The following is a 19,071-nucleotide window of genomic DNA, read 5'->3' as shown; positions in this document are numbered from 1 at the left end:
ACAGTCCTAGCAATTATAGTCTGATCTTGCCGTGCCATATGTCATTAGAGATGTCTCTTGAAGAATTTTGCCGTGGCTACAGAGTGCACCTTCAGCCCTGTGTACCTCTGGAAACTGTTTTAAGGAAGCTGCTCGATGGCATCGTGCCCATCATGCTACACTTATGTTGGTAGTTTGGAGAAGCAGCAGCACTTGAACCCCCGGTTCTAAAGCACCAGTCCCGTGGCAGACCTAAACCACGTTACAGTTTCTCTTTAAAGCCTTCCTCCAAGAGCTGTTTTGCTTTCCTTCCTGCATCATCTGAGTGATGCTGCTCTGGAGATGGGGGAGAGCCTGCAAGTGCCAGCAGTAAGGTGCAGTTTTTAGTTGAAGGTCTAAATTATCCTTTCCTTGGTTTTCTGATGCTTTTAGAAAGAGCTGACTCCTTTTGTCACTGGCGCTGTCACTGAAATAGCAGTGCTTGCAGGGTGCTTTGCAGAAGACACCCTGTGTGTGTGTGGCTCTAATTACAATATAGGATGAAGAGTTTCTGGATCTTCCTCTCACTGGAGCGCCTGTCAGATTTGGTTCAGGCTCCCCTCTTCCTTCTCGCAGGCCTGATGGTGCCCATAAACACCCATTTTGCACTGTCGCTTGCAATCTGTATCAGTCAGAAAACAGTGGGAATGTTTCTTTTTTCCCCTTGCTTTTTCAAACCCTCCCAACTTTTACCCCAGGGGCTGCAGGGAGCCCTCACCCTGTAGCTTTGCCCATGGGTAGAGAAGATGCTTCCCATGGTTGGCCAATACTCCCTGCTGAAGGTCTCTGGGGTAACTGTAGCTTCGGTCAGTTGGTGCTGAAGGCATCGGTCGGCACTGGAACAGACTTCATCCAGAATAGAAAAATGTCACCGTTAACATCAGCGCCTAACTAATGAAGCAGTCTTCATCAGTCAGAGGTGAAAAAGTCCAATTTCAGTAGTCATACCCAGGTCACTGCTGTGACTTCTGATGCAGTTGGCAGGCGGCTGTTAATTAGCTTGTTTGCACTTGAATTGGGTGTCTGGGGTTACAGTTCCTGGATCTGCATCGGCAGACCAGGTGTCTTTGCAATGTAAATGCCATTTTTCTGGTAAAGTTCTGAAAAGCTGGAGGGTACGTGAGCAGCCATTAACCTGCTGATCTCCACCCCCACTCCACCTTTTTGCAGATCTTCCCCAAAGTAAATGATGGATCCAGGAGAAAACCTATCTCTGAGACAATGAAAGGTTTCACAATTGGAGTTTCCCAACCAACTCTAAATTTGGCTTTCCTCAGCTAGTCAGCCTCTTGAATTTGCAGATGCAAAAAAAATGTGTTTTAGGGAAAAGAAAAAATAGATTACCTGAGTTTCCTTTAAGGAAAATAATAAAGATGCAACTGTGTGCTAGAGGGATTTATTTAAGCCATGTATAATGATATTGTCCATGGAGGAATGCTAAGTATCAAAGTGGTTTTATGACTATTATTTGTGACTGATTACTTTTTCCAGCAGTTTCATGGTAGGGGTACACTCCTGTTTAAGGAGGGACTCCCTTTCATGTGGAAAGCAGAGTGTTATTACACATCTTGATGCTATGGATTCTCTGCCTGCAAATACATTTACATATAGCAGTTGTCAGTTCATTACCCTTTGCAAACTTTAAGTGATACAGAACATGGTCGTTTCTGCCTCCTTGCTGATGCTGGATTTGTAGGGGATACTGTTGGGGTTGTTTATTATTTCTTTCCTCACTTTGTCTCTTTAAACTCTCTCTGCAGCCCCACACATTAAGACTTTCCTGACCCATTTCTGGAGGGATGCTCCATTTCTGTAGGGAGCATAAGAGAGGAGTAGTATCAAAAGGATTACATGAGCTTAACTAAAAACTTTGAAAGGAAGGACTTTCTCTCCCATTCTGGGTGCTTGGGAGTGTTGACGGTCTGAGTGAGGACAGGAGAAAAGTAAAAATCCCAAATGAAGAATGTGATCAAACTGCAGACCATGTGGTTCCCAGGGAGTCAGTAAGCAGAAGAAAGCATTTCTCTGCTTCTCTGTGTTATAATCACATACCCAGAGTTGCTGTAGCAGGGAATGGGTAAAAAAAAAAATGGTACTTCTCTGGGAAAAAAGGATGCCATTGAGCCTGATGCAGATATCCCGTTTCCCCTTGACTCCATTGTTGAGCTTTGCTATCTGTGTGGAGGGGGGTTTGTTTGTGATTTGTTTTATTCTTTGTTTTCCATCTGAAAGGGCTGGAAACTGTTTTCCTCTAGTTAGAGGCCATTGTGTTGCTGTTTATTATTCCTGGATGCATTGTTGTAACAGCCTCCTGTGATTGAATTACTCCCAATACATTTAAATGATAAACTGCTCACTTGCAGTCCCTTCCAGCTGCAAACCCCACTGTAATTTTACTATGTACCAGTCAAATTAGTGTATCCTATATAACAGATCATTACAAGAGTTACAGTAGTTTCATATGTACCCATTTTGGCAGCTGACACGAGTTCTATACTAAAAAGAAGCAGCATTTAAGTGAGTGAAGTATTTCTGGGATGGAAGAAAATGCAATTTTGAATTGCTGTCCAAGCAATGAACAGGTTTCTTCTCCTTTCTGAAGAATCACACCATTCTCATTGCCTGCTGAAAGCTTTTACTGGTCCATTTGGCCACGCTACCGATTGTGGAAAGGGCCACTAACCTTCTGTAAGGTCTGTTTCCTCCACAGGGAGGTGGCCTGTGTGTTGGGCAGAAAAAAAGGAAGCAAAATTTATCTGTTGTTTTTAAATCAATGCCTAGAGTGGGAGCAGTTTGTTACTGCTCTGCCTGGAGGTGTCTCTAAAGGTAAGAGCTAGATGTCTGGAAGGTGGTCCAGCTGCAGTTGAAAGGTCCAGCAGCAGTGGTAACAACCCATGACTGGAGAAAATCAGCACGGGCAGTCGATGGGCAACACTCAGCCAGCAAGAGATTATGCATGGCAAACAAAGTGAGACAAGGGATGCCAATAGGAGTCCAGAGCATTGTAAATTAACATTGCCCTTATCTTCTCCATAACCTGCCCCAGGGGTGTAAAGTACTGTCTGTGGTTGGTTGCAAAACCCCAGGGGAGATGCTCCCTCAACAGCTTTCAATGGCTTGATTTTTGGCAGGAACAGTTAGCCTTCACAAAGAGATTTTTTATGTGGTCATATTTTCTTCTTTAATGCGTAAAAAATCTAGGTGTGCTAATTAGACCTGGTTAACTCATCCCTAATGTTTTGAGTCTCAAAATTTTACCAGTTGACTCAGCGCTTTGCCCTCTTTTATAAATAAAAGTTCAAATTCATTTTTGCATCAAGAGAATGTTTTTTATCCAGCTGCATATTGAAATGCCGTTCGTAAAATGGGTTTGGTGAGTTTTGTTGACAAATATTTCAAAACATTATCCAAAAAAAGTCAGCTTCAGTCATGAGCAAATGAAATATTGTGATGATATTATTCCAGAACAGGTTTTTCCCTGCCAGTTTCCCCAGAAACTTCCCCACCTCTTCCCTGTTCCCCTGTGGAACGAGAAACAAACATAGATTTCAGTGCAGCTGCAGGACAGTTGTTTTGACCTGAGTGAAATCAATGTTAGGAAAGCATGAAGATCTGTTTAAAGAACAGGAGGAAAGAGTCTTTAAGGGAATCGGAAATCCCAAAGCATCAACTGTCCTTACACATTTTAAAGGTGTGTTGGTTAGATGGCTTTTGTTATTTTGGTAGGATCAATGTTTTCTTTTTCCTTCATGTGGGGCAAAGGATCTATTTGTTGGCTGGACCAGATTGATGGCTGCAAGCTGATCTCTGCTGCACCATCACCTGTCCCTGCCGGCGTGTTTGGATGTGCTGGGAAATGCACCACTTGAGAAGTGGTATCAGCGGTTACCTGAGTGTCAGACTTAATGCTTCCATGGAAACCCACCCTTGATCAGTTCTACTTCTCTTCCCCTGTGGTGGGAAATCTTTCAGATGTTCCTTAATGGAAAAATAACTGCTTGAACAGGCTGAATAACAAAAACCACTTTTTATTCACCTCTAGATGAAAATTGTAGTGCTCCTGTGGACAGACAGGTTATAGCTGTTCCTTTCTAAGCTTAGAGGAATAATATTGATGTAATTACAGAAGTGGCCAGCAAAGATCAGACATCCAAACGGAGGCAAAAGCTTTAGTGTGCAGGATGCATTGTGGAAAGGAAGAAGGGGTTCAGTGGTAATGAGTACTCTGTGTGTGCGTATGTGTCTGGATTGTAGTTAGGAAAGCTGTGATTTTTAGGGGCTTTTCTTTTATGAAGAATATAAAATTATCATTCATCTTTCTTGCTGCTGAGTAACATGCTGCCATGACTTTGCTTTTATACATAAGCTATTTTCCTGTTTTGCTTTGCTTTTTTTTTTTTCTTTTTCCCTAAGCTTGAGGCTTGGATCCATGTACTTGCATGCCTTTTTTTTTTTTTTTTTTCTCCAAAGGGTGAAAAAGCCCTATGTTTGCAAGTCAGTCTCTTCCCTAGTAGAAGAGATTAACTCTCCCTGCAAAGCTTTCCTCATATCCGAGGACAATCACACCTACAGCTACACTACTGCTTTAAAGCTTATGGTGGTTGAAGAACCAGGTGTAATAGCTAGAGAAAGCAAGCAAGTTCCCTGGCCCCATAATACAGGTAACTCCATGTGATGCTACTATGTACAAACCGGACAGGTGTGTTCCTTTACTAGATCCTGTTTCTTGGTTGTTTAATGGTACCAAAGTTAAATATCCCATACAAGTCCCAGGGATCAGTCAGCTAAATGGGGGAAATTCAGTTAGAACAGTTCAAAGTGCTGCTTGAAGGCAGCCTTAAGTCTTACATGTGCCAGCCACAGAGATTCCCATCTCACACAAAATCAGCCAGTGATTTCTGATGCCCTCATATGTTAAATCAGCTTTCAGGAGGGCCTGGGTTTCTCCTGGTGCTCCCTTATTGTCCGGGATCAGGAACTGATGGAGTTTGTGGAACTCTTTCAGGACATGCAGTTACATGGTAAATAGCCAGTAGCAAGAATAAAAAAACTGATGAGTGTAAGTCCTCCTCTACTGGCTAGGTCTACAGGAAAGGAAGAGGAGAGCCCATGCATGCCCTGACTGTATCCCTGGCAAGGGTGGTAGCGACCTCTGACAGTGGCAGGGTTTGGAGAGGACAGGGGAAAAAGGGAGCGCTGTACAGAGGATGTGCCTTTTGATGCCAGTGAGAAAAGCCAACTATGCTAGGGGGAGGGGGGAAAAAAAGGAGGGGAGAGAGGGGGTGTCAGCCTCTATTTAAGCTTGAATCACTCTTTCTCACCAGCCGAGCCCTCCGCAGACTCTCACTGGCTGCACTCCAGCCTGTCGCATCTGCTTTGTACCCGGCTGGCACACTGGCTCTTTGTCCCCAGTGCTACCTTTCCTCCCAGAGGAGCTGGCTTTATAGGGCAGGAACTGCGTGTGGTGGGCTGGCAGCAAGCCCCTGGCCCTGCCCGTGTTCCCCTGGCCCACGGGCACCGAGGGGAGAGGATGGGTGAGTCTGGGTGTAGACATGAGAGGTTAAGAGAGAATAATAGAATCATTCAGGTTGGAAGAGACCCTTGGGATCATTGAGTCCAACCATCTACCCTACTCTACAAAGTCCTCCCCTATACCATATCCCTCAGTACCCCATCTAAACGTCCCTTAAACACATCCAGGGATGGTGACTTAACCACCTCCCTGGGCAGCCTATTCCAATGCCCGACCACTCTTCAGGAAGACCTGGGGAGCCATGCAGAGAGCAGGAAGAGGGGATGAGTGGACAGAGAAGAGAGGAAATAAGAGAGTGAAAAGAGTTGGAAGGGACTTATAGGGGCAAAGGCAACAAGGGACTGAGGAGAATTAATGACTGTACAGGAAGAGGAGAGGAGAGCTAGAGCATGGAGATCAAACGGACTGTGACCATTTCCTTCCCCCTACCCCCAGAACAAGCTGTCTAGCCTAAGGGCTCAGTCTCGGCACTTTTCTCTTGTGAAATCCACTCCTAAAATGTGTGCTTCACCACTCCATACTGCCCAGCTCACCTGCTCTGCCTGCTCAGGTTTCCTCCATAGCTCCGGCAGTAGATAACAGCAGTGCATGTATAGGTGTCTGAAACCTCCTGATGGCTCCACATAGTGACATTTGAGGTATTCTTTGTGTTGATTTTTTTTTTTTTTTTTTTTAGTGTTAGAGTAATGTAAACATTGACAAGTCACGCTTTGGGAAATACAAGAAGTCAGGTTGCCTGGGCAACCCTTGCTTGGCCTCCTGGCATGAAGGCATGATGATACAGCCTTTAATAACATGATTACGACCTATTTTTTCCACAGGGCATAGGATGGACGAATCAGTGCATAGCATGGACGATGCTGTGGGGATGACGCTGTTGTCTGTTCCTCATTTGTTGCAGAATTTGGAAGGTGTGTAGTGAATGAGGCAGAGGGTTTTAGAAGGAAAGAGGACACTCTTGGGGAAACGAAGCTGAGTGGCTCCTGAAGAGCTGTCCATGTTCCCTGTGTCTGCCATGGATGTCCTTGTATGATGATGGAAATTTCCTTGGAATCAGGCTCTTCCAATGCTGTCACTAATCACAGTTTCTTCAGTGTCTATCTCCAGCATGCAATTCTGAGGCTTGATTTGCAGAAAGCTGGAGCATTTATATCAGCACCTACAAGGGGTATTGCTGCATGATTTTTCTCATTCTGGACACAATTCTCCTACATTTTATCTCCCTGCCTGCAAAACAGGAGTAATCTTTGTCCCTACTTTTACAAGAAGGTGGTGGGGATGATTTCATTGGTATTTATGAAGGACATGAATATTCTGACAGCATTGTAAGAATGTCTCTGAGGAAACCTATGATTTTGTATTCACCAGGAGACTTGGATAATAAGGCTGAGGGGCACATGTTGAATGGGAAAGGTAGAGACAACATTAATAGCTGCCCATTTGCTGACAGTGGTGAGCATTCTGGGGGAAAATCTAATGTGTGATCATTTAATTGAGTGCTGTATCATAATGCATATGAGCAATTGAAGATTGCAATGGCAACCTTATGTCTGGCTTTTCCTATATTTTTGAATATAATTAGATATACAGGATTGAAACAAATTATTGCAATCAGTCCTTTGCTATTATAGTCATCGAGTTACTCTCATGAAATGAGCTTCATTTTAAATGCTGTTAGTATTTATGTCCTGTGCTTTTGTCGAAAGGCTATTCCAGACTCCAAATTGCTCTTGTACTGGGTTACTTTTTAGCATTCAATTCAAATACACTATAGCTGTCTAGGTTCTTTGGCTTTTTTCCCTCCCCATTTGCTCCTCTTGGTGGCTATCTTAAATCTTTTTCCTATTTTCCTATGCTATGTGAGGACAGAGCAGCCCCATTCCTTTGCTGAGCTGAAGTCCTCCTCTATTTCCTTTCCTTTCATAAACAGACTTGCCAAAGCTTTAGTTTCTCAAATATTGGTAAAAGAGCACCAGTATTTCACTGTCTGAATTGCAAATACCTCATGGACACAATAAACTGGTACCTTAAACCAAGTCCATCACAGTATTTGCTAAAAGCTTATCTTCCAGAAGAAGCATTTCCCATTAGTCCCTGAGTATCTAACCTTGTATTTTGCATTTTTACTTGCTTTTGCCGCGCAGGGTCTCAAGCTCACCCGGTTCCCTCTGATGTCCCATTTCTGTGCTGTACTGCTGGCAGTGCCTCACTTTGTCACCAGCAGACTTCATTGGCACTTTCCTAAGGTTTGTGCCAAGCTCCCTAGTGAGGTTATTAAACATGATTTTTAAATTTATTTATTTATTTTCAGAATAAGACAAGTCACCCTGTCACTAACCTCCTGCCATCCACTTGTGATTCAAATTTTTCTACCCCCTTATGACTGTCTGCCGGTCAATCACCTCCTTACCCACCTCATAATTTCTGTATGTGACTTAATAGCCTTTAATATTCCTTTACTGTCAGGCTTTTCAAAAACACAATGTATCAGGCTGCTAGTCCCCCATGATTAAAAATAAATATATAAATAAATTAGCACAAAGGGAGATCATGGAGACAGCGATCCTTGAAGGTATAACTGTAACCCTGTGTACCAGTAACTCAGCTGTGAGTAGGTTGCTTCAGCTCTGCATTTCAGACCGATCTACCTCCTGCTGCAGGGCTGTCGTGCTCCGGGGATTGATTGAGCCTCTGTGCTGGGCTTCCATAGCTCTTTTCACGCTCAAAGAGCTACTGTCAGTATCGTTTAGCAGCCAGAAAAATCCAGCAGAAGTCCATCACCACAGGGCACTTGTCATTTTGGACATCCTTTTTCGGCAGCTTGATTTGAGCTTTGTCTATTTTGTCTTTGCCAAGTGATGCAGAGATGGGTGGCTTCATTTGAAGGCTTTAGAGATACTTTCTGATTTTGAAAGCCGTGCTCCTGAAACACAGGGGATCCCGTGAGAATTCAGCAGCATTGGGAGCTGGAAGCTGGTAGGGTTCCCCTCCCCATGAGACTTTTAAAGTCTCCCAATGAATAGTTCTAATTTCCACTGAGATATAAAGAGTTAGCTTGTTGACAGTTTCCTTATGGAGTCCCTGAATAGGAAGCCTAGAGTGTGTGTGGGCTCCAGAGTATGGGAAAACTCATAATGGGCCTCTGAGTAAATGGATAAAGATATTTTTTATTTTCCACACTTGACCCTCTGGTGAATCAGTCAGAACTGAAATGTTTAATGCAAATTCCTTCTGAACTGGTGACTTCAGAGCAAAATCAAATAATAAGTTGGGGACGGGGAGTTTTCCTGGTGTTATTCCAGTAACTGACAGAGCAATAGTTTGCTCCCGTGGGGTTTTAATGGGCATTGGCTTGACTTCTCTTTTAAGAGCTTAACATTGACCTATGAAGCCGAAGAGCTGTCGCTCTCCTGATGCCTGTCTGAGTCAGTCGGAGCAGGCTTTTGTGCAAGCAGGCTACCTCCAAAGACAGCGGGCCACTTAAATGAGAGCCAGTTCTGTAGTCGGTGATTTTTTTTTGCAAGTCATATAGCTTATTTGTTGCTATCTGAATGGTATTTTGATTATTGTAAATGATTGACTTTGCAGTAGGGTGGGTTTTTTGTGAACATCTGGCTGGTATTTATAGAAATAAAGGATGGAGAAAGTTGTCAGAAAGATATACAGTGTTGGAGACTTGGGGAAGAGTCATTCATCTGAGGCAGAGTTTTAACACATCAAGGGCTGGAGGAGTAAGTAGCTGGTAGAGCCAGCTTTTAGTAAAAAGTCAAGTGCTCTTTGTGTTCTTTGGTGTAAGGTTAGAGGCCAGATTCTTTTTGTTTGTTTGTTTTTCCCCCTTTTTCTCTCTTCTTTTTTTTTTTTTCTTTAGTCCTTGTAATGAAGCTACATCTAGAATCTCTTTTGGGACATTTTTGTGTAACGATGCTGTATCCTCACCAGAGCAGAAGCACGAGTCCACTGAAGGGAGGCTGCTGCACGAGGCAGGGTAGAGGAGGAGAGTGAAATCCCACTCGTGTAGGATCCTCACTGCAGCTGAAGCAGAGGAGGTGTTTGTCAGTTCACATTACCCACGGGCTATCTGGTTCTTGAGGGCAGAACAGCAGTTCAGTGACAACACTAACGAGAATTGGTTCGGAAGGACTGATTTATAAGGAAGTTTAAAAGCAGGCTTGAGTGCACATGGGAAGGATGCATGACAATTGCTTCTCCTAATTTTATTAAGTTGTGACTGAGTAAAGCACATACTGAAAATAAAGTCTACATTCTCTTCCCAAAGAAAAAAAGTGACAATTACTTTGAGAAACAAACAGAAAAAAAAATTAAGAAAATTCAAAGAATATAGCATCAGGGACTGTATTTTGCAGACAGAGATGATGTTTTACTTTGACAGGCCAGATCTGGTCATTCTTGGACCGTTTGAAAGTGAATCCTTATGTCTGCATGAAATCTGTGCAGTGTGTGTTGTTTGGGTGTTGATTTTCATTGTTGCCCTTCAGCTGAAACAACAAACAGTCACCAGCTGTGCTGCTTCCAGTGCTTGCTTTCACTCCTTGGCTGTAGAAGGTTTGGCTTGGGCTCAATTACAGGCTCTAGAACTATGTTTTAGCTAACTGCTTCACTTGTTCTGAATTACTTTATTCCCACTTACTCCTTTCCAGAAAAATCATTTTGATCTTGCTCTTTGAGATTAGGTACCATCTTATTTTATTGCTTATATTTTTAATATAGCCCTGATCCATTGCTGAGCCTGCTGAGTGCTCCTGTAGTACAAATATTAATTTGACCAATTTCCTCTTTTGCTCCACCTCTGTTTTTATGCTTTTGTGAGCTTCATGCTGTGTAGATTCTGGGGAGAAATGGATGTTATCAGGTAGTAAGGAAAGCAGTACAGCAATATTCTGCTTAACTACAGTCATTAATGTAAAATACTCTTTGCTGCTTTTCTCAGAAGTGTTCCCTGTATTTACTCTATATAGAAGACCAGGAGTGACTTGAGAGCAGTGAATAGTTCTACTATTTGCACATATATAGCGTTTCTTTGATTTATTACTTTTATGATAAAATTTTCAAATAACAGCAAAAAAAATGTGTGTTTTGCTTGTAAAATTCAGGTGATTTATCTCATATTTTTTTCCCCCCACGTCTCGCTTTTATTTTTCCCTGTCTTGCATCTCTTGAAGAGATTACTATTCTGTGGAGTAACGCAGGGGTCGGGGCAGGCGAGAGCGGGCGACTGAGGACACCCGGGCTAATTGCCTATGCAGGAGGGGAAGCCGTGCAGGGCCACGCTGCCGCCTTCAAACGCAGTCCCTCTAGAAAGCAGCAGTATACAAGCCTTTGCCCTAAAAAACTCTCCTAGTCTGTACTCTTGGAGTGCATCGTTTTTTGTGACGCTTCTTTATAGCTACAGCTTCTTCCGTTTTGACCGCACTTCATGCCCCTGCAGCCCTCTCGCTCATCCAGTAGCTTGGACACAGTGATGTTGTTGGTGTGCTCGGGCAAGCATTCAAGCTCTAACCTGATGATATTTGGGGATTAAGCAGCGCCCTTCATTTTTGTCCCCTGTGGACAAGAGTATATCCGGTGCAATATTTGGGAGGCTTGTGTGTTAGTGTAGGATTGCAAAGAAGAGGTAGCTTGCAACTGCCCAGCACTTCAAGGACGTGACGAGGCTTTAGTTCTGAAACACAAAGACATCACAGCTGATGATGCCCAAGGATTTCTCTTGAAGGAAATGTCTTCTGTTTAGGACAACCACCAGAACAATTTTAAATATTTGAAATGGGGGAAAGAGAAGAGGATGATCTGACATAGAGTCCTAGCCACTTCTTTCTGAAACCTGGATTTGAACAGAGCTCAAAAGATTCGTGTGAAAAATGAGCTTGAGCTGCAGCCCTTTCCGTGCCATGGCTTTTCAGGTGTGCGTTGCAGAATGGCAGCAGGTCTTGTAACTGCACAAGCACCGTCCTACCTGGGGAGGATTTAAAAATTAACAGAATCTTGAAGTTCTTCAGGAAAGTTTATATCACACTTGGCTGGGATCAAGCTCTGTATTGCCCCCATTTTATATAAACTTTTTAAACCGGGAGGAGGTTTGGGGTGTTAAGGAGTCCTTGGGCAGTTCTGCAGCCCCAAGAAGGTTAAGGGAAGCCTCAAAGAAAAGGAGGAACCTGAGGTGGACTTTAGGCAGGTTGTTTAGTGTTTTTATCACTCCTATTAGTGTAATCAATAGTGTTCTGCTCTCCAGAACACCCCTCAGAATACCTGTAGCTCACAAGTGAAGCTTCTCTTTCTCATTCTCCCCAGTGAAAGAATAATTTTCATTTGATTTGTTTCAGAGCTGGAAAAGGAGATCACCAGGAGACCGAAGAAAGTCTGCATTGTTAAAGTGGTGGGAACCAGGAACCTGTGGAAAAACATCGTAGTACTGTGTGTGAACTCGTAAGTCTGATCTCTTTCTGTTTGGGTAGTTGTGTGGTTGGTGAACTGGAAGCAGTAACGGGGAGTGATGAAGGAGCTCCTCAGTGTCCTAATGTGGGACCCTTTGCTAGTGTCTCTGATAAATGATCCTGGAAAAACATCAGCTATTGCAGGGAATTATTTTCTATGGCAAATGTGGAGGAACTCACGGGCTGTTTCAGACAGCAGCACCATGTGTCTTCTCAGGTGTCATGCTGCAAGTGCATTGCAATCACCAGTGGTCTGGCATGGCCACGTGCTGGTACATGCTCATGCATGCAGACATCTGCTGCTGCTGGCATCCTGGGCGGGATTTCTGAAATCATTAGTGCCACATGAGCACAAGTTCACGTTTTTCCCATCTGAAATAGCTGTGTTGCAGAGGCAGATGTTGCTTGCCAACAAATACAAGCCTGCTCCCTTGTATAACAGCTGTCCTTGGTAGGTCTTCAGCAGCAGATTATGAAGAGCTTCGGCTCTCCCAAATGATACGCAGGGAGGATGTGTGGTCTCACACAGAGCAACGTGGTGCCTGCGTCCTAAAGCTTCGACTTGGACATGTGTACGTGGGCAAAACCAGGCATCTGCCTGAGAGTTTTGCAGGTTATAGGCTCTGAGACCTTCTGTCCAAAACTCAGCACCTTGTAAAGAGGAAAAGGATGGGCTGCAAATTTAGCCTCTAACCAAACTCAACTTTGGGGGACAGTAGGGGTGCAACCAACTCTGGTTTTATGATTCTGTGTCTCTCCCTCACCTACCGGTGGGTGACTCCCTCTGTTCTGAAACAGCATTTTCCTCTTGGGCTGAGCTGGTAGATTTGATAGCCAGTGTTAACTGTATTTGTGAAAAACCTTTACATGGGGAATTCTCCTCTTCTCTCCTACTTTTTAATTATGCACATTTGGAAATTCCCTAAACCAGAATTAGGCAGCCCAAAGAATGACTTCTGGCAATAGCAGACGGAGGCTGTTTGCTGTCCAAGTAGAGCGTGAAGCAGATGTGTGTTTGAGGAAATAGCTTTCATACTTGTTTTTAGGGGGTGGAAAAAAAAAAACCCTACCTAATTCTGTTATTCCTGTTAGATGGGGCTGTGCTAAATTTTAGTGTGGAATATGGATAAGGAACCTTTTGGAGGGAATGATGAGACATCAAGGGAGATAAATGTATTTAGTTTTAAAAGCAACTGTTCTGAGCTGCTCAGCAAGTTAAGATAATAGAGTAATTCCTGGGGAGGCAGGCTGGAAGGCAAAGTTCAAATGATACATTAATTTAGCTTATAGGTCATGGCCTAAATAGCAACTTCAGCAAGGTGTTTGCATGTGCAGAAGAGAGATAGAGAAGATACGGGCTCATTCACTCTGCCCTCTTATTAAATATTATTTTGCTAATTGATATTTCTCTTACGGGAGGAGTCAGTTATAATCTAGATAACCAAAGCAAATGACGTTCTTGTGTAACAGCAAGTACTTGTGTTAGGTTTTTATCAGGGGAAAGGTGTTTAATATTGGGAGTATATTTTTGAACTATAGCATTGATTCACAAGATCACAAGTGAAATTCCTCAGGCCCTGGGCTCCCATGCAATCAGCGACTGTGTATTGCTCCAACTGTTTCTGTGCTTATATTAATATCCAGTTTACACTGACAGAGCTTCAAATGCCTTACCTTCAGGAGAATAGAGGGGTATCAGTGTAATGTGCGTGCCATTCATTTTTTGGAGACCTGGATCCATGCCTGCCTCTATCAGGCACAATTAATTTCTGATATGAGGTTTGTCTGGTCTAAATGCCAGAGACAGGAGGCCCTTCCCAGCAGAGGTATTTGTGCTGTGATGGGGGCAGTTGGGAGCATTTGACCTCCTGTAGGAGCTCTGCTGCAGTTTTGCACCATATCAGAGGTGATGCTGGGGCTTCTCATCTGAATTCTGTACCTCCAGCCCCCTACTCTTTTTCTCGTCCATTTTCCTGTCTTTTTTTTTCTGGGGGTGGGAGAGAGCACAACAAAGAGGTTGTTGTGGCAAGACGTTGATCACTGACAACATGAAGCAACATTTAAAAGAAGGGGAGACACATTGCTACGAAGGGTAGTGTAAAGGTGTAGATTGTATTTAGGGCCTATTGTTTCCTAGTTGTAGCACATGTGACTTCAAATACTTGTTTCTGAGGGGTTTTCAGTTGTAACAGGCTAGCTTGGGAAGCGAGATGCGGTCTTTAGTACAACTAAATGCCACAGACAGGTGGGTCTTCCTGGAAGACACATCTGTATTGCACAATGTTTTGCCGTCCAAACTAGAGGCTGCTTCATCACAGTGGCTGTCAGCAGATGCACTAGGAACAGAGAGACATCCTTTTCAAATACACTGGGAAAACCAATCACACACTAGCAATACTTGTAAAGTTGCTTGTACCCCGATCATACCACAAGCAACAGATGTAAGAGCCAGTGGATAGCAAATGATTTGCTATCTCCTAGAGCCAGTGGATAGCAAATGGTTGAATAGAGGTTTTTCTTTTGCTGCTTTTGATCATTGCTTGTTTTTACAGTAGCACCTAGAAGTTTGAGATGAGTGGTTTTGCACTAGGTGGTATATTCCTTTAGCAGAAGAAATTCTTCCTACTCTACTGTGTTCCTACTCTGAGTTATGTTGCAGTGTGTGGCTGCCTTCTCAGCAATGATCTCCTCTTGCCTTCTGTTTCCCCAGGCTGACTGGTTACGGCATACACCACTGTTTTGCAAAAAGCATGATGGGGCACGAAGCGAAGATGGCGATTACCCACAACTTCTATGCGGACTACTACACCATGGCTGGGATCGCCCTGGCATCCTGCCTGGCCATGTGCCCGGTGGTCGGGTTTCTGGGGAGGAGAGGAGGACTCCTGCTTTTCATGATCCTTACAGCCCTGGCTTCGCTTCTGCAGCTGGGCCTTCTCAACTGTAAGTTGGAGATGAGAGTTTTTCAGTTTGACATGCAAATAAGGGACCAGGAAATATTAGCATTTCCTTTGCCTTCTGCCTGCTTAGCTTAAGAAGCTGAATTTGTTTGAAGGATTCCTCAAACACTTGTTGGCTTAGGTTCATTTAAAAAAGGCATTGTGTTCTGGATGAAGACGCTGTGGTGAAGCTTGTTTAGTGATGGTACTGCTTCTAGGGCTGTCACTTAAAAACAAGCAAACAAATAGAAAAATGCTTTTTATTTTATTTCAATGAAGTAGCCTCTGGGGAAAGATCTGGATAGGGATGGGAAAACTTTCCCACTTGAGTCAGCTTCTCAAATGGCCTCTAAACCAAAAATAAGTTAAAGCAGTAGGTGTATGTCCTCTCCCTGCTCTGAGCATCTTGCTATGTATAAGTAATGGAAATATGCAGCTGAAAGACCCTACTTTTAACATAGTATATATGCATAGTCTGTATGAACATGTACACATGATTTTGTGAGGTGACACAGCTTTTCAAACGGGTTGTTCCTGCCAAAAGCAAGAGTTTCCCTCCTCCTTTGCAGGCAGTGACCTTCCTCTGGCCCTTTTGAACTGCTTCAGCTATTAAAACTGCTACAGAAATATTCCCTTTCCTTTTTTAATTTTACTTCCTTGTCTTAATTTTCTGAAGCTTGAGGAAGTTGAACTGGATGGATCAGAGAGGTGTTGAAGCAGAGGGAAGGTGGGATGTGCTTTGCCACTCTCACGGTTGCCAACCATTAGACCTCTGTCCCATGAAACCTCCCCAAGGAAGGGGAAAAGGGTTGAGACATGCTTTGAACAAACTGGATATGAGGCAAACACTAGAACACTGGATGCTGCTGTTTTTCATTTCTAAGTTTAGAAATAATTAAGGGCTTTAATGAGAGAGTTTTTTGCATTGAGGATGGAAAGATTTCACATTCCCACATGCTGAAGGCAACCCCAAGCCAGCAAGAATTGTCCATATTTACAGACCATGTTTCCTGAAAGTGTTTACTAAGGTAACCTTTAGTGAGCACGCTATTTGTGGGAGTGTAGGAGGGAAACAGGGGACCTCTTTCATGACATGGAGGAAACTCCAAAATCGCATGTGTTTGCTCCCAGCTTGGCACAGATGCTTACACTCCCGTTGAGCACATATTTGCCATGTCCAGCAGTCCCAGCTGAGAATAGAAGCCCCCTGGCCCCACCTCATCCCCAGCCCGTTGACAAGCTGTGTCCATTCACAAGCAGATGCACACTGTGCATGTGTGCGACCTCCTGCAACTCCACATTCTGATGGCGGTGTCCATCAGTGTCTCTCTACACTAGATTAACTTTTTTTTTTAAGGATATCAAATGCTTGTTGAGGCTGTTGTGGTAATAAACATGCAGTTGCTTAGAGAAAGTTTGCCAGAGCCATTAGTCTGCTCCAGAGCCATGAAAATCTGTTTGCAGTTTTTCAACAACAAAAAAAGGGGTGAGTGAGGTGGGGAGGAACGCCTTGTAGGAATCGTTACAACCTTTTCTGTAACGGGCTTAGGTGGTTTTGTGAGCAAAGTTGCTAAAACTAAGAGCAGCCATGGGCTCTGGGTGACTTCTGCCACATTGGCACCCAGACTTCTGTCAACGCCGTGCACCCATCAGCCTTCCCCACTCTGCCCTCTCCCCTCTCCCCTTCCTTTGTGAGAAGAGGAGGGAAAGGCAGCCTTGAACTTCAGAGCAATTTGTCTCCCCCCGACTTTAGACCGTGCCTCCCTTCTTCCTCAGAAGAGCTAGATAGTGTTTGGAGGGAAGCAGTGACCCTGCTGATTATGAAATCTGTTACAGCCTCCTGTGTGTTTCAGCTTAGCGTAATTTGGGTGTAGTTAGTAAATGAAATAAGAATTTGAGAAGGAAGGCGAGAGAGGGAGAGCGGTATTGTCCATTAGCAGCAAACCTGTGGCAGACCTTGAGGTTTTCCGTGTTTATACCTTCCTCTGGACCCTGGGGTGTCACCTGAGATGTCTTAGGAGCCTGGTGGGAGATCACCAGCAGAGCTGTGCCCAGCTCATGGCACTGCCCTCTCCCTTGCTGCCCAGTACTGCCGTGGGCTCCTTTGTGGTTAGGATGCATGGCAACTGGTGGATAGCATGACACATGGACCACCAACTCACTATTTTGGCAAGGAATAGCTCTCCCACCAGTGCGAGAGTGCTGATGCCCAGAGTTTTGCTCTCTAACTCAAGCCTCTGTTGGCCATTCTCTCGGGGCTGCAGCACAAGGGCAGTTTCTCTTCTCCCCCTTCGTTAACAACAAAGAGGCTTTTGTGTTAATCCCAGTGGTAATTCTGGAGCTCTTAAAAATGCTTTATTGCTGCATTTGTTATCACTGTCTCATTAGCATGTTGACCTCCAGCTGAAAGGGGCCTGGAAATGGCATGTCCTATGTAGTGGCCATGGGAAAATGTGCCAGTCATGGCATGGGAAAGGAGCAGTGAATGGGGGCCTAGGGTGGCATGTGGGATTTACCTTCTTTTTTTTTTTTTTTTCCCTTTAGATCGGGGAAAGGAGCAGTGAATGGGGGCCTAGGGTGGCATGTGGGATTTACCTTCTTTTTTTTTTTTTTTCCCTTTGGAAAAATAAATATGTAACAACAGTATGTTCTTCTTTTTTTTTTTTTTTTCTCTCCCTTTCTCTCTTATTTTTATCTTACTCTAACTTCTGTGGTCTTGGATCCAGTGATCGGAAAATACAGTCAACTTCCAGACTCAGGTATGGTTTACAGACGGGTCTGCATCATGCCAGGAGCACGTAGATCCAAAAGGCTGGGGCCAAAGCACTCAGAGGGGAGCTGCCACAGCAGAGGGGTGCAGGGGAAAAGCCCACCTCTACATAATACGTTGGCACCCCACTTGTAGGCAGGCCTGTTTGTTTATATGCAGTCTCTTGGTGTAGCATCCCTTCTACATAGTCTGATTTGCCTCTGCATGTCAAGAGAGGGTGCAGAGGTCCCCCAAGCTTCATTTTTAGATAAGGGGCAAGGCTTTCTCAGAAGCAACATTCCCAGTTTGGTCTTTTCCAGAAAGATCTGAAATGGCAAAGTTCCTTCTGGTAAGGGGACTTAAACACCTTAGAAAATGCTTTCCTGGGCACCTTATCCCAGCCTGAAGTACTGTAATTGCAATGTAGTGACAGGCTACAGGGGAACAAAACTCACCCTTCTGTATCTGATTTAATGAACCTGCCCTTGCCCAGCTTTTCCAAGGTCTGTTCTGCTGAGCAGTCACGACTCCCTGTGGGGTCAGTGGTGCAGCTCTTGCAGGGAGCCTCAGAGACCCATAGTTTGCAAGGTGCCATGCTCACATCCTTATCAGGACAGCAGTATCTGCTCTCTCCCCCAGACTTGGGGCACATCACAGAAAGGGCTTAGCCCTGAGCAAGCTGTAGCACGTTTCAGAAGCTGTAACCTAAGGGCTCCCAAGGACCTTTTGCTCTCCTGAGAGCTGATATATTCAGCAAGAACAATAGCAGGTGTTACTTTTCATTGTGCCCAATCCAGAGGGTGCACCTGCTTGGGACTGCAGGCCCATGAGCAGCCCTTTCTCTGGGCAGATCTTGGGTCTTGGCTGGAGGAAGGTGGGAGACACTGGCTGCAAAGCTCCAGTCCTTTCCCCAGCACTCTCACCAGACACACTGTGTTCCCCTCATATGGTGCAATACTCTCTCCGAATAACGTGGCCGCTTGCTAGCCAGGAGAGAGCACATGAGCTTGTATAACCCTGGGTCAGATACTCCAGCCCTTCCCGCAGAAGGTGGTGAGTAGGAATCAAGTGAGGGATGTATTGCCATCATGGCCAGGAAGCAGCTTCCTTTAGCTTTGTTTAGATTTACTGGGGTTTCTCCTTGTCCTTGATAGACGCTGTTCGCTCCCTCAAACCTTGCTGCCATCCAGCCATGAAACGATTGAAAAAGCAGCCTTGTTGGACACGGTGACTTAGGGGGGTGCTTCACTGTCCTTGGCATTGGCTTTCCTCGCCCAAGGTTGTCAGGCAAAGGCTGCCAAGCTGGGGGTTACGGCCAGAGTTTGCAGACTGATGACATGCAAGGGCTCAGCTCGGAGACGGGAGGCGCTTTTATTTCTTTCC

At 44.5% G+C, this 19,071-nt stretch overlaps 1 protein-coding gene across 1 annotated transcript in view; it reads left to right on the top strand.

Annotated features, from left to right (window-relative positions):
* Positions 1-19,071, top strand: part of SLC22A23 (solute carrier family 22 member 23) — a gene marked incomplete at its 5' end in the record, with an annotated part of 112,830 nt that overhangs the window by 86,058 nt on the left and 7,701 nt on the right. The window contains 4 exons of the mRNA XM_014940771.1: positions 6,373-6,462; positions 11,890-11,992; positions 14,711-14,943; positions 17,666-17,698. Of these exons, the coding sequence (XP_014796257.1) occupies positions 6,373-6,462; positions 11,890-11,992; positions 14,711-14,943; positions 17,666-17,698 (459 nt within the window). The remainder of the gene's footprint in view (positions 1-6,372; positions 6,463-11,889; positions 11,993-14,710; positions 14,944-17,665; positions 17,699-19,071) is intronic.

The sequence above is a fragment of the Calidris pugnax genome, unplaced genomic scaffold, assembly GCF_001431845.1.
Source record: "Calidris pugnax isolate Ruff unplaced genomic scaffold, ASM143184v1 scaffold8, whole genome shotgun sequence".
Lineage (NCBI taxonomy): Eukaryota > Metazoa > Chordata > Aves > Charadriiformes > Scolopacidae > Calidris > Calidris pugnax.
The sequence above is the reverse complement of the archived record's forward strand: the minus strand, read 5'-3'. Positions and strand labels throughout refer to the sequence as shown.